The sequence below is a fragment of the Anser brachyrhynchus genome, assembly GCF_964034855.1.
Source record: "Anser brachyrhynchus genome assembly, contig: SCAFFOLD_48, whole genome shotgun sequence".
Taxonomy (NCBI): Eukaryota; Metazoa; Chordata; class Aves; order Anseriformes; family Anatidae; genus Anser; species Anser brachyrhynchus.
In genome coordinates this window covers 505,272-532,040 of record NW_027664095.1, presented here as the reverse complement: position 1 = coordinate 532,040, position 26,769 = coordinate 505,272, and the positions used below count along the sequence as shown (strand labels likewise).

Genomic DNA, 26,769 nt, shown 5'->3' with positions numbered 1-26,769 from the left:
CAGAAGGGTCCTCTGAGAGACCAGGCAAGGTAGACAACTGTTTAATGTCCTCTGTCTCCAAAGCAGCTATGCCAAAAGCCCAGCGGAACCCTTTTGGGTCCTTGAAATATCCTCTTCTAAGATAGTCTATGCCAAGGATGCACGCAGCATCTGGGCCAGTCACAATACGGTGCTTTTGCCACTCATTACCGGTTAGACTCACTTCAGCCTCCAATACAGTTAACTGCTGGGATCCCCCCGTCACACCATAAATACAGATGGGCTCTGGCCCTTTATAGCTTGATGGCATTAGAGTACATTGTGCACCGGTGTCTACCAAAGCCTTATACTTCTGTGCGTCTGACGTGCCAGGCCATCGAATCCACACAGTCCAATAAACTCGATTGTCCCTTTCCTCCCCCTGGCTGGAGGCAGGGCCCCTCTAGTCCTGGTCAGAATCTTCATTTCTGTGTTTAAAGGACTGCCTGCTGGAAGTTGGAGCAGCAAACCTTTCAGAGAACTCCTTTTTCCCAATTGTTTTCCTTTGCAATTCACGTACCCGTGCCTCTAGGGTCACAGTAGATTTTCCATCCCATTTTCTCATGTCCTCTCCATGGTCACGTAGGTAAAACAACAGGGTGGCGCGGTGTGTGTGCCCACCATATTGTCTTCCTTGCATAGATGAACGTTTACCCCTAATAGCTGAGACACTGGTTTGTACAGGTGGGGAGGAAAATAAACTCTCTTTAAGTTGGTGGATCTCTTCAGAAAGTTTCTCCAAGGTATTCTCTTTTAGCTGGTGGACACTGGTTCGTTCAGGTGAAGGGGAAGATAATCTTTCTTCAAGTTGGTGGATCTTTTCAGAAAGTTTCTCCAAAGCATTCTCTTTTAGCTGGTGGACACTGGTTCGTTCAGGTGAAGGGGAAGATAATCTTTCTTCAAGTTGGTGGATCTTTTCAGAAAGTTTCTCCAAAGCATTCTCTTTTAGCTGGTGGACACTGGTTCGTTCAGGTGAAGGGGAAGATAATCTTTCTTCAAGTTGGTGGATCTTTTCAGAAAGTTTCTCTAAAGCATTCTCTTTTAGCTGGTGGACACTGGTTCGTTCAGGTGGAGGGGAAGATAAATTCTCTTTAAGTTGGTGGACCTCTTCAGAGAGTTTCTCCACAGCTGAGACACAGGCCTTTAGGGAAGAGGAGAGATTTCCTTCGTACTGCCGGAGTATTTTAGTCACTTCATTCACTGTGGGATTCTCCTCCGTTTTCCAGGCTAGTATTGCCAATGAGCTGGCATATGATGATGGTGCACTCCGTACAAACTTCCGCCACATGGGTAGTGTGCACCGGACTGCATCTGGATCTGCGGATGTTTGTGCGTCGTCTAGGTCCTTATAAATTACTTCCCGTACGGCCAATTCCCTCAGGTACTGAATTCCCTTCTCCATGGTGGTCCATTTGCCTGGTAGACATACAAGTTCTTCCTTGAAGGGATACCTTTCCTGCACAGCTGACAGGAGACGCCTCCAGAGGCTGCGAGATCGTGCTCCATCTCCAATTGCTTTGTCAATGCATGCGTCCCTAGCAAGGGATCCCAGCCGCCTGGCTTCCTTGCCCTCTAATTCCACATAATTGGCTCCGGTGTCCCAGCACCGGAGCAGCCAGGTGACAAGCTGCTCACCTATACAGCGACCAAAATCTTTTCGCACATCTCGTAGCTCACGCTGGTATAGAGTCCGGGTAGTTACTGTTGATTTTTCGACATCCCCATCCTCATCTTCAGTCTCCTGCACCTTTGATGGCCCAGCCTCGTCTTCAGTATGCCCAGACTTAGCAGAAGACTGTTTGCGTTGTAAACGACCTGAGCCTCTATACCATTTTTTCACCTTGTCTACAGGGGCAACTTGCACTGCTACAGCTCGTTTCTCTGACCCAGACACAGGGTCTGCCACAGGGGTTGGAATACCCTCTGCGGGGTCAACTTGCACTGCTACAGCTCGTTTCTCTGACCCAGACACAGGGTCTGCCACAGGGGTTGGAATACCCTCTGCGGGGTCAACTTGCACTGCTACAGCTCGTTTCTCTGACCCAGCCACAGGAGTGGGAGCAGCTGCAGGAGCTGGAGCTGCTGCAGGAGCTGGAGCTGGAGCGGCTGCAGGGGCTGGAGTGGCTGTGGGAGCTGGAGCTGGAGCGGCTGCAGGAGCCGGAACGGCTGCAGGAGCTGGAGCGGCTGCAGGAGCTGGAGCTGGAGCGGCTGCAGGAGCTGGAACTGGAGCAGCTGCAGGAGCTGGAGCTGGAGCGGCTGCAGGAGCTGGAGCTAGGTTGCTAGTAGCATCAATTGCAGCTCGATAGGCACAAGCCAGACCCCAGCACGCTACAGTGATTTGTGTCACTTTGGAACTGCCAGAGTCATGACACCTTTTTTTCAAGCATTCTGCCAGCTTTTTAGGATTTTGCAGTTGTTCAGGGGTGAATGTCCAAAACACTGGAGGTGACCACTGCTCTAGAAACCTGCCCATATCCTCCCACACTCCCTGCCACTCGCAACTATCCCGCCTCAAGAGAGATCTCCGGATGAGATTCCTGAGTAGTTGTTTAACCCTCCACAAAACCTGAAGCGCATTCAGGAGACATAACAACAAGAGCAGGCTGGTCTGAGTATCCCAAGGATATTCAACATCTCGGAGAACCACCGTAACTAGCTCGGGGGATAAGAGGGTGGTGGTGAAGTAGAAAGGGAGAGTGAACAGGTAGGGAAACATGTCTTCCCCTGTCCCCTTCACAGATTGGCTCCCTAACGAAAACAGGCAATAGGTGTAATTGCTAATAGTTTCCGAGATATGGGTTCCAAAGTATAGAGTCGACGTCAGTGCTGAGTACAAATACCAGGTTAGAGTCGTGACCAGATATTTCATCATTTCATAAGCCATTGCTACACCGCACAGTACCATAACAATCTTAAACCAGGGCCCGGAAAGGATAAACAGTGCAACAGGGAGCACATACAGAAAGTAACGCACCATAAAACTCAATTTGGAATACAGGTACAGCAGACTGGAGATTAAGGCAATCAACATCGTGACTAGCAACTATTAAGCAGGTCCAGTACTTATACCAATTTTAGTTTAACACACTCTGGTCAAATCTGTCGATATCTCAACCCTTCGAGCCCCACGTTGGGCGCCAAAAGGGCTGTTGTGGTTTAACCCGGCTGGCAGCTAAACACCACACAGCCGTTCGCTCACCCTCCCCCCTCCCTCTCTGGGATGGGGGAGAGAAACGGGAAAGTGAAGCCGGTGAGTTGAGATAAAGACAGTTTATTAAGACAGGAAAATAATAATAACAATAATAATAATAGTGATAATGATAATAGTATTAATAATAATAATGTGTAAGAAACAAGTGATGCACAATGCAATTGCTCACCACCCGCTGACCGATGCCCAGCCTATCCCCGAGCAGCCCGGCCCCCCACCCCGGCCAGCCACCCCTATATATTGTTTAGCATGACGCCAGATGGTATGGAATACCCCTTTGGCCGGTTTGGGTCAGCTGTCCTGGGTCTGTCCCCTCCCAGCTCCTGCTGCACCCCCAGCCTGCTCGCTGGCAGGACAGAGCGAGAAGCCGAAAAGTCCTTGGCCTGGTGTAAACACTGCTCTGCAACAATTAAAACATCAGCATGTTATCAGCGCTCTTCTCATCCTAATCCAAAACATAGCACCCTACCAGCTACTATGAGGAAAAATTAACTCTGTCCTAACTGGAACCAGGACAGTTGCAGTCGTGCCTGTTGCCACTGTCGAGGATCCAGGAGTGGCTTTACGAGCAAGTGAACATGCGGATAGAAGGCTGCATCATCGTGAGTATCAGCACGACCCCGCGTTACGTCGTTAGTTTGTTTTCCCTCATTCACAATCCTATTTTCTCTTGTCAAGAAAAACTAGCACAAGGGAAAAAAAATTCGTACTTCTCTAACAATTAGTCTTCATTGTCCAGCCTGGGTCAGCAAAGCTGATGATGGTTTGTGTTGTTGCTGAACTAATTGCCACTGTTGCTGCTTTCTAGGGCTTTGACGAGTACATGAATTCGGTGCTGGACGACGCAGAGGAGATTCACTCCAAGACAAAATCAAGGAAACAGCTGGGTATGTCGTGTGTCTGTGCAACCCGAGTGACGCGCGGTCTGAAACCTGCCCGGGTGAGCCTTCTAGGTAGCAGCACTGAGAGGTACCAACCATGTGACGAGCCTTGATGTTGAAGTTCCGTGAGCAATTACTGGCTACATCTCTGTCCCTGATGAGTTTTGAGCTGCTGATTTTGCTGGATGAAGGAGAATCTGTCCCTGCCTGAGGCCAGTTCTGGTCTTTGAAACGTGTAATACCAGGCGGCCTGCACTGGCTGGAGGAGTCTGGTCACAGCTCCTTTCAGCTGCATCTAAAGCCGGTGGCCCTGGGCGATTCTCACACTTGCTGTGATCTCTGAGTCAAAGCCGGGAGCCACGGTAGCGGCAGTGTTTATTTACCACCTGCTGGTGGACAGAAGCAACGATGTGCGCCCAGTGCTGGGGTTTTCAGCAGGGAGAGCGTGCTGCTGGAACGGGGACGGTGGCTGGCGTGGGACTTGTGAGTGTGGGGCAGCTGGCAGGAACAGGACTCTGCGTGATGGGCAAAACCCTGCTCAACCACACAAAATACTTTCTGAAAACATGAGATTATTCTCGGATTCTGGGCTCTCTCTAATCCCCTCTTTCCCTTCTCTTTGCTGCAGGCCGGATCATGTTAAAAGGGGACAACATCACTCTTCCACAGAGCGTTTCTAAGTAGAATTTGCCATCCTTAGAACAAAGGTGGCTGCCGTGCTGCGGAGTGACTGAGTGCCAGGGGAACGCGGCCCGCTGGTAGATAGGAAGTTGGGGTAGATAGTAACTGGGGTTGCATGCTGAGGACAAAAGTCCTTCCTTTGTGGGAGAGAGTTTTTTGTAGCTTGAAACAATACGTGATGTATTTCACAAATAAACATTTTTCACATTAACTGTAAATGTAAACCACTAATCTGCTTGTTTTCAGTCTCTTCCTTCCGTGAATGGAGAAGGAGGAGAAATATAGAAGCGTGGGCTTTTCGTTTAGCTGTGGATCTGATAAGTTTCGATAACGCTATGTGCTTTCTTGACCATTACATCTGCATTATGTGGCCAGGGTGGACTCGTTCAGGGCACGGAAGCCCCACACAGTCCTTGAGCTAGCAGGGTGCTAAGGAGGGTGTTGGAGATTTTGCATGCAATTGCAGCCCTTTGTTGCCGCAGTGACAGGTTCCTCAGATTCTTTCTAAACAGGGTTTAGCTTGTTGAGAATCTTTTTGGGAGTGTTTATTGTGGATCAATCGGTAAGAGTATCTTAGTGGGCCTGTGAGGGATTTGGGGCTGTGGTGCAGTAACCCAGCGTTTACAAGTGTTACTGCTATGCATGCTTGTCAAATAACATCTCCAGATCAGAGAGTGAGAGCGGGCAACTGGTTTGGATTAAATCTGTCACTTCTTGCTGCTTTGGACAGAGCCTGTAGATTAAACCCATGTGCTGTTCAATAAGCTGGGGTATCAGATGTGTCGGTTGGGTGTTTATCATTTGATTTATTTTTTTTATCCGTTTGGAGATCTGTCTGTTCTATTTAAGTTTCCCCAAGAGAGCTGAGTTGCTTGGTGCATCGACCAAAGATAAGTTCCCTGGCTGACTTGGGACAACCAGTCCCCTCATTTTCTGATCACAAAAGAAAAAAAAAAAAAACAAAGAAGAAAAATTTTGACTGTAACTGTAACTCAGAAACTAAGATTACCTGAATGGAGAGAAATGAATTTTGATGCACAGGCTGTGCTACAAATCTGTTAATCAGCATTCAGTTTTTCAAAACTTCCATTTGTGTATCATCATCGTGAAAATTAATAAATTCAAAGTGGGAGATCCTTTCCTGAAAGGGAAGGACAGAAATACGAGTCTTGCTGTGGGGCCTACCCAGCGCAGTTCTGCCGCTCCGAGAAGTAATACGTCAGGAGTGTCAAAGCAGACGTTCACTTGCCCTGCCCTACCCTGCTGCTCCTCAGCCCTTGCTCAGGCCTTTTGGGCCATCTGGCCGTCCGTCTGGCCGTCTATCCATCCATCTGGCTGTCTGTCCGTCCGTCTGGCCCTCTGTCCCTCCGTCCCACCGCCCTGCCCCGTCCCTGCCGTCTCCCTAGGGAAGCAAAGAGTCCCTGGGCTGCCTTCAGGGGGGAGGTTCTGCTCAGGAAATTAAAGCTTCCCCCTTAACGGGCGCCTTGCGAGTTATTTTGAGTTCCAACCTTCTGCCTTCCTTTCGTAGCAGTGCCTCTGAGGGGTGCGCTGTAAGGTAGCCGTCATCTGGCGCGCTGCTCCTGCGTTTCCCAAAGGAACTGCCTTCGGGATCTGACTAACTCTGGATGCACGCGGTTGTCACCTTAATTTCTCTGTTAGTTTGCTGAAAACAACCCGCTTGGGTGACCTTGGTGTTTGTTTCTTAAACCTTGGATCGAGGAGGTCTCTGTTTCCTTATGCTGATGTTCACGATGAAAGTGCAGAAGGGATGCTTACTGTTGCCCGGGTCAGTCCTGTTGCCAGGATGGGAATGTTTAGCCTACCGGCCCTCTGGTGCTGTTAGGCTGCACTCGGAGTGTGAGCTCTGGGCCTTATTTCGAAAAGACTGCGTTATTTGAGTGTACAAACCCGAGATATTCTGCGGATAGGTGATTCTCAAAGCACGTCAGAACCACCACTGTGGCGTGTCCTGGAGTCGGACGCACGTTTGACTGATCAGGCGGAGCAGGTGAATTGAATTTGTTGCTGGATGGCGAGGTGTTCTGGGGGAAGAGCTAGTCTAAGGAAAACTTCCTCTTACTGCCCCTTCCCATCTCAAATGGCCACTGCCTGGGGAAATTGCTTCTTTATGACATTAACTACAACGTTACAGTGAGGATGAGGAATCATCATTACTCCCATAGTTATTTGCTGCCAAGCCGCAGCGTTGATTTCAGAGACTTAAAAAAAAAAAAAGGAAAAGAAAGGAAGTATGTATTCTTTCACATACTCTCTTTTCCCTGAGAGTAAAGGTTGTAGCTTCTGCAGTACCCTTCCTCTGGAAACGATTCCCAGTGCCTGCTCAGACACTGGGGAGGAAAATGACAGAGAGAACAATGGAGGAGAGCCACCCGATACAAAGAAAGGAAAAAAGGGGTTATGGATGAACGGAAAGCCACTACATAAAAAATTGGTGCTATCTAAAAATTGGTTAACGGTTTGGGACCTGCAGGTGCTGCCTACACGTGCGTGTGTTGCAGTCGTGCCTGTTGCCACTGCGCAAAATGGAGAGAGCTTCTTTGTCGAATGCAGCATGTTAAAGCATGCGCCATTGCCTGGAAGAAATGCACGGCCTTCCCTCGTGTGGGACTTCTTCCCCATTGATCTGTGGTTTACCTGAAGGTTTACCATAACCTACATAAGTTTCAAAAGCAAGCAAGCAACCAACCAAAAAACAACACCAACATTAAAGAGTGGCAAGGCAGATGCTCATCTGGGGACTCTGACTCATCGGTGACATCACCAAGCAAAGCATTGTGAGCGCTTCGGGTCGGGGCTGCTGTGGCGAGCCTCGCAGCCGGGAGGGAGAGCAGGTACGGTTCGCCTCTGGCGGGTCTGTGTCAGCCCTCTGCCCTGGTGGCTTCGTTAGCAGTGAGAGTTTGACTGCTGTGTTCCCAGCTTTCGCTTCTGCACCGACCGTGTGGCAGAGCCCGCAAGCTGCTTCCTCAGCTGGAAGAGGAAGAGGAGTGACCTCAACTGTGCCGAGGTAAAGCAGAACCGTTGAAAAGATTTGTCAAAGATGCGGGTTGTACCAGCGCAGCCGCTGCAGCTGCAGCAGGTCCTGGAGCATTGCAGAAGCTAGAGAGGGGTTTCTTTGTGAAAAGAATGCTGTAAAAGTGTTTTCACGCCAGAAATTAGGACAAGCGCCTCTGTTGTTTGGATATCCTCTATTGACCTGGCACACTGGCATTACAGCATACCTGGCACACTCTTTGTATTGTTGGTTAAAAAAAAAAAAAAGTGTTTTAGGGCAGGCCAAAAACCTGCCTTGGCACTTCCACATCGCAGCAGTGCTTGCAGGCCGTGCATCCTGGATGCCAGGTGTCCTGGTTCCAGTTAGGACAGAGTTAAGTAGCTCATAGTAGCTGGTAGGGTGCTATGTTTTGGATTAGGATGAGAAGAGCGCTGATAACATGCTGATGTTTTAATTGCTGCAGAGCAGTGTTTACACCAGGCCAAGGACTTTTCGGCTTCTCGCTCTGTCCTGCCAGCGAGCAGGCTGGGGGTGCAGCAGGAGCTGGGAGGGGACAGACCCAGGACAGCTGACCCAAACCGGCCAAAGGGGTATTCCATACCATCTGGCGTCATGCTAAACAATATATAGGGGTGGCTGGCCGGGGTGGGGGGGCCGGCTGCTCGGGAATAGGCTGGGCATCGGTCAGCGGGTGGTGAGCAATTGCATTGTGCATCACTTGTTTCTTACACATTATTATTGTTAATACTATTATCATTATCACTATTATTATTATTATTGTTATTATTATATTCCTTATATTCCTTATATTATTATATTCCTGTCTTAATAAACTGTCTTTATCTCAACTCACCGGCTTCACTTTCCCGTTTCTCTCCCCCATCCCAGAGAGGGAGGGGGGAGGGTGAGCGAACGGCTGTGTGGTGTTTAGCTGCCAGCCGGGTTAAACCACAACACCAGGCCAGGATCTAAATCCGATGGTGCTGTTGGTAACGTGAAGTTCAGGAAGCTCTTCTGGGTTTTTCTGCTCTTCCATGTGGATTTTTGCCCTGTGAAGGTGGTGTACTGAGCTCTTTTCTTACCAACAAATAGGTTTAAAAGCAGTTACAGTTTAACATCTACATGCTTGGGTGTTATTAACACAGCATTGCATACTGAGCTGGTGCTTGGTAGGAGAAAACATAAATCTTACCTGGGAAACTCGGACACTCTCAACTACATACTGCTATGAAGAAACTCAGCTGTAAGAGTGCCCTTAATTAACACATCACCAGAGCTATTGTGCTACTGACGGTTGAAGGCACCTTTTTCCAACGCTGTCTTATTGGAAGTCGATACAGACTGGCAGTATGCAGTTGGTTCCCATCTTCTGCTCCAGCAGAAGTCCTATTTTAATTAACCAGCAGGTCCCTCTGAGTGGCTTTGCTAAAACTCCTGCAGTAGGAAGTATCCTACGAGAGCCAAGTTACTAAACTGATGTGTGGTTTTCCCTTAATCCCCTCACCCCTGACTTTCTAGCTCCTGACGACACTGCCAACGTGTGCAGTGCTAGGTGCCAGCTGCCATGGTTTATATGTACTGTAAAATTAGTGATTTGGGACTTGTGAGCACTGAGAACAGGTTAGCAATTGCTTAAGAGCTTTACTTTCTCGTTCTGCTAATGCACATGAAATTCTTCAGGAACTGCAGCACAAGAACCGTCTTGCACAGGATCTCTGGAAGCAGGAAATAGCCGCTCTGTGGACCTCTCTCTTCCTTTGATATGTTAAGGGCTCTTTAGAAGAGCAGAAGATGGAGCAGCTCTTCCTGGGAGGGAGAACGGGGCTATTCGCAGCTCGTTCCAGTGGTCCCAGGTGTCTCATGGTTGTGACATTTGTGGCTGGGGGAGACCGCTCAGTCGAGTCATTGGTCACCTCCTGGCTTTGCAGAACACAGACTTTCAGAGTAAAGGTGTCGCTGTCGCTCTGGGCCTGGGAGATGGGCGAAACATCTTAGGCTTGAAACTGATTCTCTGCAGAGTGGCGTGCTCAGATCTGAGCACATCGTCTTGGCCTGTTCTGTGCTTCGACCATGGGAAGATGAATGGTTTACCTATGCACCGTTAAATATAATTTGACACCTAGCACACAACACTTTCAGCCCGTGGGGTGCTTTAACAAGCAGGTAAATCAGCGGGGACTGTTTTGCAGCCAGGGCGATGCTGGGTGATTAAAAAGCAGGGTCAGAGCAAGGAGTTTATGGTGTTCTTTCTTGCTTGTCATCCGACTGTCCGCTTACACTGTTCTAAAAAAAAACAAAACAAAAAATCCGAAACGGGGTAAGCATCTTTAATATCTTTATTATAAATGGAAGGCACAAAACAGGCCAGCAACAGAGACTGTCCAAGAGAAATACTTTATGCTTTATAAACAAACAAGAAAGTACCCTTAGGTAGGTGTGATAATCCTTCTCTAATGCATTCTTTGGAGTGCAAAAATATTTTGTTCCCTTCTTGCTCTTCTCTCCAGGACAAAGGCAGAATAGCCAACTGGAAAGTTAGACCAGGGAGGTCAGTTTGTTCCATACTGAGAAAGACAAGCCTGTAAAACAAACCAGACAGATTTTCTTTGGACTATTTATCTTCCTTCAGCAAAGGCATGGTTTATGATACTTGTTGGCATGTATTTCCAGACCCCCAGCTACCGTGACTGTAGTGCATCTGTAATTCTTTTGTACAAAAAGAGTTCAAAATCTCGTAACGCAAAAACTTTACTAGCACCCTGGAGAAAAAAGAAATCTAAAAATCTTGCCAACTTCAATTACAGACCTGCTGAGTGCACCAGAGTTACTCATTTTTATTCAGGCTTTCAGGGGCTAGTTCAGTTGGTTTCTGTTCAGCACTTGGATCGCCATATTGGCAGATGTCAGTTAAAAAAAAAAAAAAAAAGCTTTTGAGATCTTTTTTAAAATGAGACTGCTTTTATGGCATTTAGGGCTGTGAGGTATCCTTGGTTTTTGCTTTCTTCCCATTCCTTAGACCAGATCCGTTCATATCCTGAACAGCGTTCTGGGTCTCTTCAGGAAAATGGAAGGCAACAAGCAAAATGATGAGCTCCTTGGGCATTCAAAAGAGCTCAGTCTGGAAAAGATTTCAAGTCCAACTTCCATGCTAAGGAGCACCAGTAATTTTTAGAAGTAGATGCAGAGGAACCTGCATGGCACTAAGTGTGTTTCTGAAGGTGCTAAAGGTCAGAAGTGACGATTCCTGTCGATACTAAAGAAGAGAAGGAAACCTTGCACTTAACTTCTGTTTTTATTCCCTTTGTCAAGCAGTCAAAACCAATACCTAATATGAGAACCCAACTTTTCCTCTCTTTACTTTAGATTTGGGAAAATTCCCTGCCAAAAAAATATTTCCTGGAAAATTCACTAGTGTTTGTGTGAGTAAAAGGTTCCAACCTTTTATTATTAATTTGTAAGAACTATTTCATCCGCTTTTGTCCAGAAGAGTCCGAAATAATTTGCACAGAAATGTGCAGCATTTTAATGAAAGGATTCAGAATCACTCTAATTTGAACTTTATCTGGTCTGGTTGCAGGTTTTATGACATTTAGTGTCTTAAAAAAAAAAAAATCAAAATATCTGACTTCACATCAGAAAAAAAAAACCTGCTTGCGGCTAAATAAAATCTGTTGCAGCTCTGGTCATTGAAAAATCATTGGCTGTTAAATTGGACCTAAGTCATCTTTTCTAACCTTTCATGATCTTGCAGCAATGGATGATGACGGATATATGGATTAGGGAACAGCACGTGATGGCAAACCTGCGGTATTTGCTACAGCGCAGAAAGAAAACAAATTGCTTCCAAAAAATCAAACTAATTCAAAATTCTTGGTATCATGCAGCCATGCCACTGGCAAAGTGAGCATTGCCCTGCCTCTCAAAGCTTGCTGTATCCTTGGTCTGCTGTCTTCCTGCTGTTAATTGATTGCAACTCTACGTGTCTGATCAGGGCTACGAGTTGTTCTCGATATGGATACCATACAACATATACTGTGCACGCTTGTGTGTATAGATATGTTTATCCTGTATGCATGTACATATGTATGCATATTTGTGTGTTGGCCCCCAGATCATTCATGTTATAAAGCATTGGCCTCGAAGGCATACTCATCAAAATATTTTGTAGATCCTCCATTTTTTTCTAGCTCCCTCAAAATGAGAGAGTTTTTACGCGCTCTCTGCATCAAAAAGGCAAAAATTCTGATTTCCACTGTCGCTCTCGCTAACTTTCTATCACTCACTCCTCGTGTGTGTCTAAACACATATGTGTGTATGCGTATGCACATTTGTGTATTTATATGCACTGGTGCATTTTTTGCTGTACAGGTAATAAAGACGGGGAAAGGTTTTTGTCTTTTCTTAATAGGTGAAGAAATCTTGAAGACCAGAGATTGGAACATACTGAATTTTAAATTAAAAAAAAAAAAAAAAAGTTAAATTGTCCGGCTGTGGAAGATGGATCCTCATTTTTGCAGCCACTTTGAATCACGAGTTCATCTCTAAATGCGCTGTTTTTTTTTGTTTTTGTTTTGTTTTGTTGGGTTTTTTTTTTTTGGTTTTTATTTTTTGAAGAGCTAACTAACCCTGGCTGTCTCCAGTCTGAGAGAGTATTCAAATGGACTTGCTTCCTCCATTAGTTATAAGCTGTTTAAAAGCACATCCTATGTTTGAATTGTGGATGAGAGGCTCCCTTGGCAAAGTGAGGAGGCAAATTCTTCCTACCCCTTTATCATTAATTCACGGATTCAGTGTTGGTTCGGCCTCCAGGAGAAGTTCACTGGAAGTCTTTGAAGATCGATAACTTTGCTGAGGTTGTCCAGGTAGGTGAACTCGAAGACCCACAGTGACTGGAACATGCTATTTAACGCGTCATACTGCGTTCTGTAGCAGTTACTGGTAGCCATAGTTGATCATTGCCTTGCACGTATGATCAGGTGTTTTTTTAAGAAGTGACTCCATTTTCAGGCTTTTTTTTTCCATTTTTTTCACGAAGGGGTAGAGTAGGAGGAGGAAGCAGAATGGTCTTTGGTTAACGTGATAACCAGATAGATTCTGAAGTCTGATAGATTCTGGGCCCCATAGGACCCACCCCTGTGACCCCCGGAGGGCCCCCGGGCGCAGCATAGAACCCACCCCGGTGACCTGTGGTGCTTGTACACAGTGCACTGAGCTGCTTGTACACAGTAGGGGCTTGCATTTGGGGGGGTGTTGGGAGCTGCTTGTACAATATAGGGATCTGCATCTGGAGGGGGTTGGGAGCTGCTTGTACACCTTTGGGACTTGCATCTGGGGGGTGCTTCGGAGCTGCTTGTACACTGTAGGGTCCTGCCTTGTGCAGGGTTTGTAGCTGCTTCTACACCTTTGGGGTCTGCAGCTGGGGGGGGGGGGGGGTGACAGGTGCTTGTCTGCTGTAGGTGGCCACGTTGGGGGAGTTGGGAGCTGCTTGTACACTGTAAGGGTCTGGGTCTTGGGGGGGGTTGCGGCTGTTTGTACACCTTTGGGGCCTGCCTCTGGGGAGGGTGGGGAGTTGCTTGTATGCCTTTGGGGCCTGTGTTTGGGGGGGGGGTTGGAGTCTGTGCCGGGGGGGTTGGGAGCTGCTTGTACACTCTAGGGTCCTCTGGCGGGCTTTGGGGCCTCCCTTTGAGGGGGGTGGTGGGAGCTGGTTGTACACCTTTGGGGCCTGCGTCTGGGGGGTTGGGGCTGGGGCCGGGACCTGGGGCCTGCATCTGGGTGGGGTGGGGTCCAGTTCATGGGGGGGGGGGGGTTGGGAGCTGCTTGTGGACAGTTGGGGTCTGCATCCAGGTGTGGATAGGGTAAGGGGATAGGTAAGAGGATAGGTAAGGGGATCGAGGTTGTGGGAATAAAAATATTTTTGCACAGTTACATCGTTTAGAGGGAAGGAAGGTGGTATTGAGATATGCTCACAGTGATAAGAAAGCTTAACAGACAACCTTGTAAAATGCAGACAACCAGAATCCTTAGAGCAATTGGGTAGAAATCACGGTGTAAGAAACATTACCACCTCAAAGAGGAAAACAGTCAAGAAAAAAAGAAAATTGACTTGTAACAGGCCAGCAGCTGTGTATTTTCTGTGAAGCACCGGATAGATTGTGAACCTGGATTACCCAGTCAATGGGGAAACAGGGGAGGGTCCTGGTCACCGAGAGGAAAAAAAAAAATGTATATAAACTGTGTTAGGGAACTAGTAGGTGGCTTGTGGGACGCCTGCCATTGCAATCGTGAATAAAAATGCTACTTCACTGAGATCCTTGCCTGAGCCTATGGTATTGGTTACAGAGTGTTTCTAACAAGGTGTTAGGGTTTTAAGGTTTCTTTTTTTTAAGGTTAACGTGATAAGCAGCTAGATTGTGAATTCAATTGTAGCAACCTGAGGCAGTAGCACGGACGTTTTTGAGGCTGTACTATATTTTCCTTGTTGGTTTCCTTTTGGTTACAGGGAGACAACTGTTCCTTCCGCCACTGCGAAGCTGCTCTGGGGAACGAGACGGTCTGCACGCTGTGGCAGGAGGGTCGTTGTTTCAGGAATGTCTGCCTGAATGATTCAGACACATGGAAATTGATGTGAGTGCCTAAAGATGTGTTCTCAAAATAAATCAACAAAAGCATTTTTCAGTGCCGTAGGTGTGCTGATTGTGCTTTTGCAGGACAGATTCATTTGCTTTGAAATGACACTGGTTTCTGTTACCAGGAGAGGGGGTGGGAGGAAGGAGAGGGAAATAAAATCAATGCCTTAGGTACGTCTTAGCAAGATTTTCTTTTATTAGATGCCGACAGTATTTTCTCAACAGATGCAGAATAACTGCTAACTAGACTGCTAAAACCTGCTGGAGCAGGGGGGTAATAAACAGGCTGTACTAGCCTCCTGAGAGCAGGCTTGATAATGATCTATCAGGTCTCTTGTGTCCCGGAGTCCTTCAGATAATGCTGTTCTAGCTGCCTGGGCTAGGAAGCAGTGGGGAAAGTTAAAGGTGCAGAAGAACGACGTCTCCAAGAAGTAGTTCTGGATAGAGTTAACCTAGGCAATTTAAGATGTTCTTTTTCCCTCTGAATAATCCTAGTATAATCCTAGGTGTATTAGTTTAACCCACCCTAAACTGATGTCTGAGAGTGCCTGTCTTCTCAAACTGAATGATGACAAAGCTAAACGTGCATAGTGGTTACAGCTTCTGCAAACTTTGTGAATATGCCCGGAAATACTATACTTGAGTGATAAACTGACCTTTGGAATGATGTTTCAGCACTGTATTGTGACAGCCCTATCGCTGTCGTGACCTGGAACTGTGCATCTCTTTGCAAACCTTAGGTGCATGTTATCACGAGCTTGTCTTTCTTTCTGTCTTCAGAAAAAGCGCAGTGAGATTCCCTGCTACTGGGAGAAGCAGCCAGTAGGCTGTCAGAAAGCCAACTGTGCTTTTCATCACGCAAAGGGACGTTACATCGATGGAGTCTTCGTTAGAGTGAGTTTAGGTCCTTTTTCTTTAAGTATTGAGGAATTAATTTTGAATATTCCTTAGTGGGTGCCAATACTGTAGGAGACATCAGGTACCCGTTCATTTGTGAGTGCAGGAAAAGGTCTGCAGTCCTAGGTGGTCAGCTAAACCGAGTGTCCTGCTGGTGTACTGCTGGTATTTGTTTTCTGCTTTCATGCTCAGCTTCTCTCTGCTTTGTGTGATATTTGCCTTGCAGTTTGCTTTCTGTTGTTTCATCTTCTGCTGGGTGGCAGGGAGATGTGTTGTTGTTTGAAGGCAAGTCATTGTTCACGGTGTAAACAGTGGCGGGATGGGCAAAAGGAGATGCTGCATTCATTGCCTGTGCAGGTTATCTGCCTTACCTACCAATGCTCTTCGTGCATTGTGGCCAAAGTTTTAAACTGCCATGTTACTGATGATCCTCCTCTTCCTCTAGCTACACTGCCAAGTGTATCAAATCACGATGATTTGAAAGTGGCTCAGATGTCACTGCAGCAAAACAAACTTTCTGTCCAGTCCAATGCCTCTCCATAGCTAAGGGGGGTGACGAAAGTGGAAAACTCGGAAAATGTCCCAAGCCCTACACACCCTCCAGTTGTAATCAATGCTGCAGATGATGATGAAGATGACGATGGTGAGCATGCTTTGGTTCTTGGAAGGACTTTGTGCTGTAAATGAATGTATAAATCACAGATGAGCTGAGGTCTGACTAGCGATAGGGCAGGCAGTCTGGTCAGCTCGCTGGTGGCTTTGTCTGGCGGTCAGTGGACAGAACCTGAAATGCTGGAGGAAAGCTTAGAACCACTCTTGGCTTTAGCTGGTCTGTTGTGTAAAGCTCTATGTGAAAGTAGGAGGGAAATTCCTTTTTCTTCTGTCTGAAGAGTAATATGTTGTGTAGTAGTTAAAGCTGCAGAGAGAATCTAGAGTCCGAGATGTTTTGTCCTAGTGTAGTCTCCTTACGAGTTCATCAGGTCAGCGTAGCTGTATTAAAAAAAAAGAAAAAAAAAGCTTTTTTATATGAGCCATGGACTGGAGTGTCATCGCATGAGCTACATAATCATGAACAATCTGGTCTATGCATAGCTGAACAGATTTTTCCCCTTCAGACCAGCTTTCTGAGGCAGGAGAAGAAACTAAAACTCCCATCCAGCAACCAGCTGAGGAAGGCCAAAATGGATTACGGATGATTTCCACTCGGAAAGCCAGTGCTACTACTGCTAAGCAAGGTATTCCGGCACCTGTAGTAGGATAAATCGGAAGGAGAACTTGCCAATGAACTCGAAAGCAATGTGGCGTAAAAACACAACAGAATGTAGGGGTGCTGAATGGACTCGGTTATTTCCATGATCTCATTTCTCCCTAATAGCATCATGTGCCCATTGGGTCAGAAAGTTGAACTGCTTTTCTTTCCTTTTGGAGAACAAAACAGGGCCACAGCATGGAGTTTAAATGGCTGCACGTGCAGCCTGGCAACCACTGTTGAAAGCCATATCTAACGATAGAGGGATCTAATATCGTGTCAATGGATTAAAATTAAAACTACAATTTTTACCCTGAAGGGGGAAAGGAGGGGCAAAATGCCATTGATTCTACGGTTCTTTCAGTTGTGAGGAGTGTTGACGGGGTTTATTGTAAATGCTTCTGAAAGTTCCTGAGCACTAAGAAGCCTGAGGATCTGTGGTCCTCAGTGAGTGCCTCTAAGCCTTAGTCTCATTAAGTGTTTTCTGTTTTCAGAGGACGGTCTGAATTTTGGAATAAAAACACTTGAAGAAATCAAATCGCAGAAAATGAAGGAAAAAACTAAGAGACACGGTGGTGAGTTAATATTCCCTACTTTCTTACCCTGTTCACCTTCATCCCGTTTGACGTTCTTTTTTAAAAAAGAAATTCTTCCAGTAATACCGGGTAGCTGGCTATGCTTTGGTGAATCCAACTATTTGCCAAAGAAGTGAAATTTGATTGGCTTCAGAATGGCAGGTGATGGTGGCTGGGAGCTGCTTGAGGGAGAGACTTCCATTTTTAGCTGGGGGCATCGAGCAACCTGATTCTCAGCCAGCTGGTATTCTAGATGGGAATTGCAAGGGCAACCAGAGGCAAATTAGTCACCTCTCTTATTTACATGCTCTGGTCACTGTATGTTTGACAGTAACGGATAATTAAAGTTCTGTGTTCTTTGCGATAGTTTGTTATGTTTGGTAAACTTCCTTATGTTTTGCTTGCTCTGAACAGAAGGTCCTTCAAGATCTTCTCTTCCTCCCGTCGATTCTATGATTTTTCCTGCTCCGGAAAAGGAAAATGTCCGGGCAGGGGTGAGAACTGTGACGCCGTCTACAGAGGAAGGTAATAATTAATGCTTTTGTTTTGATTTCATTCCTCCTAAACTGGAAGGTTAAAACAGGAGCTCCGGAGCTCCCGGGGTCCCGCCAGGGGTCACCGGGGTGGGTCCTCGGGGGCACCTGGGGGCTTGCCGGGGGTCACCGGGGTTTGTACTCGGGGGCGCCTGGGGCTTGCCGGGGGTCACCGGGGTGGGTGCTCGGGGGCGCCTGGGGTCCCGGCGGGGGTCACCGGGGTGGGTCCTCGGGGGCGCCCGGGGGCTTGCCCGTGGTTACTGGGGTGGGTCCTAGGGGGCGCCCGGGGTTTTCCAGGGGTCACCGGTATGGGTCCTTGGGGGTGCCCGGGGGCTTGCCGGGGGTCACCGGGGTGGGTCCTCGGGGACGCACGTGGGCTTGCCGCGGGTCACCAGCGTGGATCCAAGGGGGTGCCCGGGTGCTTGCCGGGGGTCACCGGGGTGGGTCATTGGAGGCGGCCGGGGGCTTGCCGGGGGTCACCGGGGTGGGTCCTCGGGGGCGCCCATGGTCCCGCCGGGGGTCACCGGGGTGGGTCCTCGGAGACGCCCGGGGGCTTGCCATAGGTCACCGGGGAGGGTACTCGGGGGCGCCCAGGGTCCCGCCGGGGTTTACCGGAGTGGGTCCTAGGGGGCACCTGGGGCTTGGCGGGGCTCACCGGGGTGGGTCCTCAGAGGCGCCCGGGGGCTTGGCGGGGGTCACCGGGGAGGGTCCTCGGAGGCGCCCGGGGGCTTGCCGGGGGTCACCGGGATTGGGTCCTCGGGGGCGCCCGGGGGCTTGCCGGGGGTCACCGGGGTGGGTCCTCGGGGCTCCTGGGGTGCCGCCGGGGGTCACCGGGGTGCGTCCTTGGGGGCTCCCGGGGGCCTGCCGGGGGTCACCGGGGTGGGTCCTCGGGGGCTCTCGGGGCCTTGTCGGCGGTCACCGGGGTATGTCCTCGGGGGCGCCCCGGGGCTTGTTGGGGGTCTCCGGGGTGGGTCCTCGGGGGCACCAGGGGTCCCTCTGGGGGTCACCGGGGTGGGTCCTCGGGGGCGCCAGGGGTCCCTCCGGGGGTCACCGGGGTGGGTCCTCGGGGGCGCCCGGGGACTTGCCATGGGTCACCGGGGTGGGTCCTCCGGGGCGCCCAGGGTCCCGCCGGGGGTCACCGGGGTGGGTCCTCGGGGGCGCCCGGGGTCCCTCCGGGGGTCACCTGGATAGGTCCTCAGGGGCGCCTGGGGTTTGCCGGGGGTCACCAGGGTAGGTCCTCTGGGGCGTCCGGGTGCTTGCCGGGGGTCACCGGGGTGGGTCCTCGGGGGCGCCCGGGGGATTGCCGGGGGTAACCGGGGTGGGTCCACAGAGGTGCCCGGGGGCTTGCCGGGGGTCACCGGGGTGGGTCCTCGGGGGTGCCCAGGGTCCCACCAGATGTCAGCAGGAGTGGGTCCTCGGGGGCGCTCGCGGTCCCGCCGGGGGTCACCGGGGTTGGTATTCGGCGGCGCCTGGGGGCTTGCTGGGGGTGACTGGGGTGGGTCCTCGGGGGCCCCCGGGGTCCCACCGGGGGTCACCGGGGTGGGTCCTCGGGGGCACCCGGGGCTTGCCGGGGGTCACCGGGGTGGGTCCTCGGGGGCGCCCGGGGGCTTGCCGGGGGTCACCGGGGTGGGTCCTCGGGGCTCCTGGGGTGCCGCCGGGGGTCACCGGGGTGCGTCCTTGGGGGCTCCCGGGGGCCTGCCGGGGGTCACCGGGGTGGGTCCTCGGGGGCTCTCGGGGCCTTGTCGGCGGTCACCGGGGTATGTCCTCGGGGGCGCCCCGGGGCTTGTTGGGGGTCTCCGGGGTGGGTCCTCGGGGGCACCAGGGGTCCCTCCGGGGGTCACCGGGGTGGGTCCTCGGGGGCGCCAGGGGTCCCTCCGGGGGTCACCGGGGTGGGTCCTCGGGGGCGCCCGGGGACTTGCCATGGGTCACCGGGGTGGGTCCTCCGGGGCGCCCAGGGTCCCGCCGGGGGTCACCGGGGTGGGTCCTCGGGGGCGCCCGGGGTCCCTCCGGGGGTCACCTGGATAGGTCCTCAGGGGCGCCTGGGGTTTGCCGGGGGTCACCAGGGTAGGTCCTCTGGGGCGTCCGGGTGCTTGCCGGGGGTCACCGGGGTGGGTCCTCGGGGGCGCCCGGGGGATTGCCGGGGGTAACCGGGGTGGGTCCACAGAGGTGCCCGGGGGCTTGCCGGGGGTCACCGGGGTGGGTCCTCGGGGGTGCCCAGGGTCCCACCAGATGTCAGCAGGAGTGGGTCCTCGGGGGCGCTCGCGGTCCCGCCGGGGGTCACCGGGGTTGGTATTCGGCGGCGCCTGGGGGCTTGCTGGGGGTGACTGGGGTGGGTCCTCGGGGGCCCCCGGGGTCCCACCGGGGGTCACCGGGGTGGGTCCTCGGGGGCACCCGGGGCTTGCCGGGGGTCACCGGGGTGGGTCCTCGGGGGCGCCCGGGGGCTTCCCGGGGGTCACGGGGGTGGATCATCCGGGGCGCCCGGGGGCTTCCCGGGTGTCACCGGGGTGGGTCCTCAGGGGCTCCCGGGGTCCCACCAGGGTTCACTGGGGTGGGTCCTTGGGGGCGCCCGGGGCTTGCCGGGGGTCACCGGGGTGGGTCCTCGGGGGCACCTGGGGGCTTGCCGTGGGTCACTGGGGTGGGTTCTCGGGGGCTCCCAGGGGCTTGCTGGGGGTCAGCGGGGTGGGTCCTCGGGGGCGCCCAGGGTCCCACCAGATGTCAGCGGGGGAGGGTCCTCCGGGGCGCTCGGGGTCCCACCGGGGGTCACTGGGGTTGGTACTCGGGTTCGCCTGGGGGCTTGGGGGGTGACTGTGGTGGGTCCTCGGGGGCGCCCGGGGTCCCACCGGGGGTCACCAGGGTGGGTCCTTGGGGTCACCGGGGTCCCGCCGGGGGTCACTGGGGTGAGTCCTCGGAGGCGCCCAGGGGCTTCAAGGGGGTCACTGGGGTGGGCCCTCGGGGGCGCCCGGAGGCTTGCCAGGGGTCAACGGGGTGGGTCCTCGGGGGCGCCCGGGGTCCCGCCGGGGGTCTCCAGGGTGGGTACTCGGGGGCGCCCGGGGGCTTGCCATAGGTCACCGGGGAGGGTCCTCGGGGGCGCCCGGGGGCTTGCCAGGGGTCACCGGGGAGGGTACTCGGGGTCGCCCGGGGGCTTGCCGGTGGTCACTGGTGTGGGTCGACGGGGGCGCCTGGGGTCCCGCCGGGGGTCACCGGGGTGGGTCCTCGGAGGCAGCTGGGGGTTTGCAGGGGGTCACCGGGGTGGGTCCTCTAAGGCGCCCGGGGGCTTGGCGGGGGTCACCGGAGTGGGTCCTCGGGGGCGCCCGGGGTGCCCCCGGGGGTCACCGGGGTGGGTCCTTGGGGGCTCCCGGGGGCCTGCCGGGGGTCACCGGGGTGGGTCCTCGGGGGCGCCCGGGGGCTTGCCCGTGGTTACCGGGGTGGGTTCTAGGGGGCGCCCGCGGGCATGTCGGGGGTCCCCGGGGTGGGTCCTCGGGGGCACCCAGGGGCTTGTCGGGGGTCTCCGGGGTGGGTCCTCGGAGGCGCCAGGGGTCCCTCCGGGGGTCACCTTGTTGGGTCCTCGGGGGCGCCCGGGGACTTGCCATGGGTCACCGGGGTGGGTCCTCCGGGGCGCCCAGGGTCCCGCCGGGGGTCACCGGTGTGGGTCCTCGGGGGCGCCCGGGGTCCCTCCGGGGGTCACCGGGATAGGTCCTCAGGGGCGCCCGGGGTTTGCCGGGGGTCACCAGGGTAGGTCCTCTGGGGCGTCCAGGGGCTTGCCGGGGGTCACTGGGATGGGTCCTCGGGGACGCCCGGGGGATTGCCGGGGGTAACCGGGGTGGGCCCACGGAGGTGCCCGGGGGCTTGCCTGGGGTCACCGGGGTGGTTCCCGGTGACTCCAGAGAATCCACTGGCACCACTGGGGACCCACCCCGGTGACCCCAGAGAGTCCACTGGCAGCACTGGGGACCCACCCCGGACACTCCAGAGAGTCTACAGGCACCACTGCGGACCCACCCCGGTGACTCCAGAGAGACATCTGGAACCTATGTGGACCCACCCCGGTGACTCCAGAGAGTCCACTTGCACCACTGGGGACCCACCCATGTGACCCCAGAGAGTGCACTGGCACCACAGGGTACCCACCCCGTTTACTCCAGAGAGTCCACTGGCACCTCTGGGGACCCACCCCGGTGACTCCAGAGAGTCCACTGGCACCACGGGGGACCCACCCTGGTGACAAAAGAGAGTGCACTAGCACCAAAGGGGACCCACCCCGGTGACTTCAGAGAGTCCACTTGCACCACTGGGGACCCACCCCGGTGGCTCCAGAGAGTCCACTTGCACCACTGGGGACCCACCCAGGTCACTCCAGAGAGTCCACTTGCGTCACGAGGGACGCACCCCGGTGACTCCAGACAGTCCATTGGCACCACTGGGGACCCACCGTGTTGACTCCAGAGAGTCCACTGGCACCACTGGGGACCCACCACGGTGACTCCAGAGAGTCCACTGCCACCACTTGGGACCCACCCCGGTGACTTCAGAGAATCCACTTGAACCACTGGGGACCGGCCACGGTGACTCCAGAGAGTCGACTGGCACCACTGCGGACCCACCCCGGTGACTCCAGAGAGTCCACTTGCACCACTGGGGACCCACCCAGGTGACTCCAGAGAGTCCACTTGCATCACGATGGACCCACACAGGTGACTCCAGAGAGTCCAGTTGCATCACGAGGGACCCACCCTGTTGACTCCAGAGAGTCTCCTGGCACCACTGGGGACCCACCCCGGTGACAAAAGAGAGTCCAGTTACATCACTGTGGACCCACCCCGCTGACTCCAGAGAGTCCACTGGCAGAACTGGGGACCCACCCTGGTGACTCCACTGGCACTACTAGCACCACTGGAGACCCACCCCGGTGACTCCAGAGAGTCCATTTGCACCACTGGGGACCCACCCCGGTGACTCCAGAGAGTCCATTTGCACCACTGGGGACCCACCCCGGTGACTCCAGAGAGTCCACTGGCACCACCGGGGACCCAGCCTGGTGGCTCCAGAGAGTGCACTGGCGCCACAGGAGACCCACTCCGGTGACTCCAGAGAGTGCACTGGCGCCACCGGGGACCCTCCCTGGCGACTCCAGAGAGTGCACTTGCGCAACTGGGGACGTACAACGGTGACTCCAGAGAGTGCACTGGCACCACTGGGGACGCACCGCCGTGACTCCAGAGCGTGCACTGGCGCCATTGGGTACGCACCGCCGTGACTCCAGAGAGTGCACTGGTACCACAGGGGATGCACCCGGGCGACTCCAGAGAGTGCACTGGCACCACCGGGGATGCACCCCTGGCGACTCCAGAGAGTGCACTGGCACCACCGGAGATGCACTCCGGTGACTCCAGAGAGTGCACTGGCACCACTGGGGATGCACCCCGGAGACTCCAAAGAGTGCAGTGGCATCACCGGGGATGCACCCGGGTGACTCCAGAGAGTGCACTGGCGCCACCGGGGACCCACCCAGGTGACTCCAGAGAGTGCACTGGCACCACCGGGGACCCTCCCTGGCGACTCCAGGGAGTGCACTGGTGCCCCTGGGGACCCACCCCGGCGACTCCAGAGAGTGCACTGGCACCCCTTGGGACGCACCCCGGTGACTCCAGAGGGTGCACTGGCGCCACTGGGGACGCACCGCGGTGACTCCAGAGAGTGCACTGGCTCCACTGGGGACGCACCCCGGTGACTCCAGAGAGTGCCCTGGCGTTACTGGGGACGCACCGCGGTGAGTCCAGAGTGTGCCCTGGCGCCACTGGGGACGCAGCGCCGTGACTCCAGAGAGTGCCCTGGCGCCACTGGGGACGCAGCGCTGTGACTCCAGAGAGTGCCCTGGCGACACTGGGGACGCACCCCGGTGACTCCAGAGAGTGCCCTGGCGCCACCGGGGATGCACCCGGGCGACTCCAGAGAGTGCACTGGCGCCACTGGGGACGCACCGCGGTGAGTCCAGAGAGTGCACTGGCGCCCCTGGGGACGCACACCGGTGACTGCAGAGAGTGCACTGGCACCACCGGGGATGCACCCCGGTGACTCCAGAGAGTACACTGGCGCCACCGGGGACCCAGCCCGGTGACTCTGGAGAGTGCACTGGTGCCACTGGGGACGCACTCCGGTGACTCCAGAGAGTGCACTGGCGCCCCTGGGGACGCACACCAGTGACTCCAGAGAGTGCACTGGCACCACCGGGGATGCACCCTGGTGACTCCAGAGAGTGCACTGGCACCACCGGGGATGCACCCGGGCGACTCCAGAGAGTGCACTGGCAAAACCGGGGACCCACCCCGGTCATTCCAGAGAGTGCACTGGGGCCACCGGGGACCCACCCCGGTGACTCCAGAGAGTGCACTGGCGCCCCTGGGGACCCACTCCGGTGATTCCAGAGAGTGCACTGGCGCCACTGGGGACCCAGCCTTGTGACTCCAGAGAGTGCACTGGCACCACCGGGGACTGACCCCGGTGACTACAGAGAGTGCACTGGCGCCACCGGGGACCCTCCCTGGCGATTCCAGAGAGTGCACTTGCGCAACTGGGGACGTACAACGGTGACTCCAGAGAGTGCACTGGCACCACTGGGGACGCACCGCCGTGACTCCAGAGCGTGCACTGGCGCCATTGGGTACGCACCGCCGTGACTCCAGAGAGTGCACTGGTACCACAGGGGATGCACCCGGGCGACTCCAAAGAGTGCACTGGCACCACCGGTGTTGTACCCTGGCGACTCCAGAGAGTGCACTGGCGCCCCTTGGGACGCACCCCGGTGACTCCAGAGGGTGCACTGGCGCCACTGGGGACGCACCACGGTGACTCCAGAGAGTGCACTGGCGCCACTGGGGACGCACCGCCGTAACTCCAGAGAGTGCCCTGGCGACACTGGGGACGCACCCCGGTGACTCCAGAGAGTGCCCTGGCGCCACCGGGGATGCACCCGGGCGACTCCAGAGAGTGCACTGGCGCCACTGGGGACGCTCCGCGGTGAGTCCAGAGAGTGCACTGGCGCCCCTGGGGACGCACACCGGTGACTGCAGAGAGTGCACTGGCACCGCCGGGGATGCACCCCGGTGACTCCAGAGAGTGCACTGGCGCCACCGGGGACCCAGCCCGGTGACTCTGGAGAGTGCACTGGTGCCACTGGGGACGCACCCCGGTGACTCCAGAGCGTGCACTGGCACCAGTGGGGACGCACCGCCGTGACACCAGAGCGTGCACTGGCTCCACTTGGGACGCACCGCCGTGACTCCAGAGAGTGCACTGGCACCAAAGGGGATGCACCCCCGGAGACTCCACAGAGTGCCCTGGCACCACCTGGGATGCACAACCGGTGACTCCAGAGAGTGCACTGGCGCCCCTGGGGACGCACACCGGTGACTCCAGAGAGTGCACTGGCACCACCGGGGATGCACCCTGGTGACTCCAGAGAGTGCACTGGCACCACCGGGGATGCACCCCGGTGACTCCAGAGAGTGCACTGGCGCCCCTGGGGACCCACTCCGGTGATTCCAGAGAGTGCACTGGCGCCACTGGGGACCCAGCCTTGTGACTCCAGAGAGTGCACTGGCGCCACCGGGGACCGACCCCGGTGACTACAGAGAGTGCACTGGTGCCACCGGGGACCCTCCCGGGCGACTCCAGAGAGTGCACTTGCGCCACTGGGGACGTACACCGGTGACTCCAGAGAGTGCACTGGCACCACTGGGGATGCATCCCTGTGACTCCAGAGAGTGCACTGGCACCACTGGAGATCCACCCCGGTGACTCCAGAGAGTGCACTGGCACCACTGGGGATGCACCCCGGTGACTCCAGAGTGCACTGGCACCACCGGGGATGCACCCTGGTGATTCCAGAGAGTGCACTGGCGCCACAGGGGACCCACCCCGGCGACTCCAGAGAGTGCACTGGCGCCACCCGGGACCCACCCCGGTGACTCCAGAGAGTGCACTGGAACCACCGGGAACGCACCCGGGCGACTCCAGAGAGTGCACTGGCACCATCGGGGACCGACCCCGGTGACTCCAGAGAGTGCACTGGCGCCACCCGGGACCCACCCCGGTGATTCCAGAGAGTGCACTGGCGCCACCGGGGACCCACCCCGGTGACTCCAGAGAGTGCACTGGCGCCACAGGGGACCCACCCAGGTTACTCCAGAGAGTGCACTGGCGCCACCGTAGACGCACCCCGGTGACTCCAGAGAGTGCACTGGCACCACCGGGGACCCTCCCGGTGACTCCAGAGAGTGCCCTGGCGCCCCTGGTAATGCACACCGGCGACTCCACAGAGTGCCCTGGCGCCCCTGGGGAGGCACCCCGGTGACTCCAGAGCATGCCCTGGCGCCACTGGGAACGCACCCCGGCGACTCCAGGGAGTGCCTTCGCGCCACTGGGGACGCAGCGCCGTGACTCCAGAGAGCGCCCTGGCGCCACTCGGGACGCACCCCGGTGACTCCTGAGAGTGCCCTGGCGCCCCTGGGGACGCACCTCGGCGACTCCAGAAAGTGCCCTGGCGCCCCTGGGGACGAACCCCGGTGACTCCAGAGAGTGCACTGGCGCCCCTGGGGACGCGCCCCGGCGACTCCAGATAGTGCACTGGAGCCCCTGGGGACACACCCCGGCGACTCCAGAGAGTGCACAAGCGCACCTGGGGACGCAACCCGGCGACTCCAGAGAGTGCACTGGCACCACCGGGGATGCACCACCGTGACTCCAGAGAGTGCACTGGCAGCACCGGTGATGCACCCCCGGTGACGCCAGAGAGTGCACTGGCACCACTGGGGATGCACGCCGGAGACTCAAAAGAGTGCAGTGGCACCTCCGGGGATGAACCCCGGTGACTCCAGAGAGTGAACTGGAACCACCGGGAACGAACCCGGGCGACTCCAGAGAGTGCACTGGCACCACTGGGGACCGACCCCGGTGACTCCAGAGAGTGCACTGGCGCCACCCGGGACCCAGCCCGGTGACTCCAGAGAGTACACTGACGCCACCGGGGACGCACTCCGGTGACTCCAGAGAGTGCACTGGCGCCACCGGGGACCCACCAGGGTGACTC

General features: G+C 55.1%; 1 protein-coding gene and 1 long non-coding RNA gene across 2 annotated transcripts; both read left to right on the top strand.

Moving 5' to 3' along the window:
- Positions 1 to 3,732: 3,732 nt before the first annotated feature.
- LOC308186332 (small nuclear ribonucleoprotein E-like) lies at positions 3,733 to 4,794 on the top strand (the record flags this gene model as incomplete). The annotated part of the gene is made up of 3 exons (XM_080608487.1): positions 3,733 to 3,831; positions 4,038 to 4,116; positions 4,739 to 4,794. Coding segments are annotated over 3 exons (234 nt in total), but the record flags the coding sequence as incomplete, so codon positions are not given.
- Positions 4,795 to 15,802: 11,008 nt separating this feature from the next.
- On the top strand, positions 15,803 to 17,670 carry LOC308186333. Its single transcript, XR_013944018.1, has 4 exons — positions 15,803 to 15,970; positions 16,443 to 16,562; positions 17,071 to 17,151; positions 17,566 to 17,670. It is a non-coding gene; the product is annotated as an uncharacterized lncRNA (long non-coding RNA).
- The last annotated feature ends 9,099 nt before the right edge of the window (positions 17,671 to 26,769 follow it).